This window comes from Neopelma chrysocephalum, unplaced genomic scaffold (genome assembly GCF_003984885.1).
Source record: "Neopelma chrysocephalum unplaced genomic scaffold, ASM398488v2 Primary Assembly neopelma1_79818, whole genome shotgun sequence".
NCBI classification, from domain to species: domain Eukaryota; kingdom Metazoa; phylum Chordata; class Aves; order Passeriformes; family Pipridae; genus Neopelma; species Neopelma chrysocephalum.
In genome coordinates, this window is record NW_020911265.1 from 619 (window position 1) to 1,196 (window position 578).

The 578-nt window shown below is 67.0% G+C and overlaps 1 protein-coding gene across 1 annotated transcript in view; it reads left to right on the forward strand.

Moving 5' to 3' along the window:
• The window catches only part of LOC113979420 (cytochrome c1, heme protein, mitochondrial), a gene marked incomplete at both ends in the record, with an annotated part of 896 nt that extends 332 nt beyond the window's left edge, over window positions 1-564 (forward strand). The window contains one exon of the mRNA XM_027706816.1: window positions 363-564. Within this exon, the coding sequence (XP_027562617.1) occupies window positions 363-564 (202 nt within the window). The remainder of the gene's footprint in view (window positions 1-362) is intronic.
• Window positions 565-578: the final 14 nt, after the last annotated feature.

A 578-nucleotide genomic window follows, 5' to 3' on the forward strand; every position in this document is an offset into this window, starting at 1 on the left:
CCCCTGGGTCAGGTGGAGGCTGTCCCTGCTGTCCCCAATGTCCCCTGGTGTCCCCTGTCCCATGTGACCTGTGTCCCCTCTGTCCCCATCCCGGGTCAGGTGGAGGCTGTCCCTGGTGTCCCTGGTGTCCCTGCTGTCCCTGGTGTCCCCTGGTGTCCCCTGTCCCGTGTGACCCGTGTCCCCTCTGTCCCCCTCCGGGTCAGGTGGAGGCTGTCCCTGCTGTCCCTGCTGTCCCTGCTGTCCCCAATGTCCCCTGTCCCATGTGACCCCTGTCCCCTTTGTCCCCTGGGTCAGGTGGAGGCTGTCCCTGATGTCCCCTGTCCCGTGTGACCCGTGTCCCCTGTGTCCCCCCCCCGGGTCAGGTGGAGGTGCAGGACGGGCCGGACGAGAACGGGGAGATGTTCATGAGGCCGGGCAAGATCTCCGACTACTTCCCAAAGCCCTACCCCAACCCCGAGGCTGCCCGCGCTGCCAACAACGGGGCACTGCCCCCCGACCTCTCCTACATCGTCAATGCCAGGTCTGGGGGGCACTGGGGGGATTGGGAGGTCACTGGGGATTGGGGTCACACTGGGGTC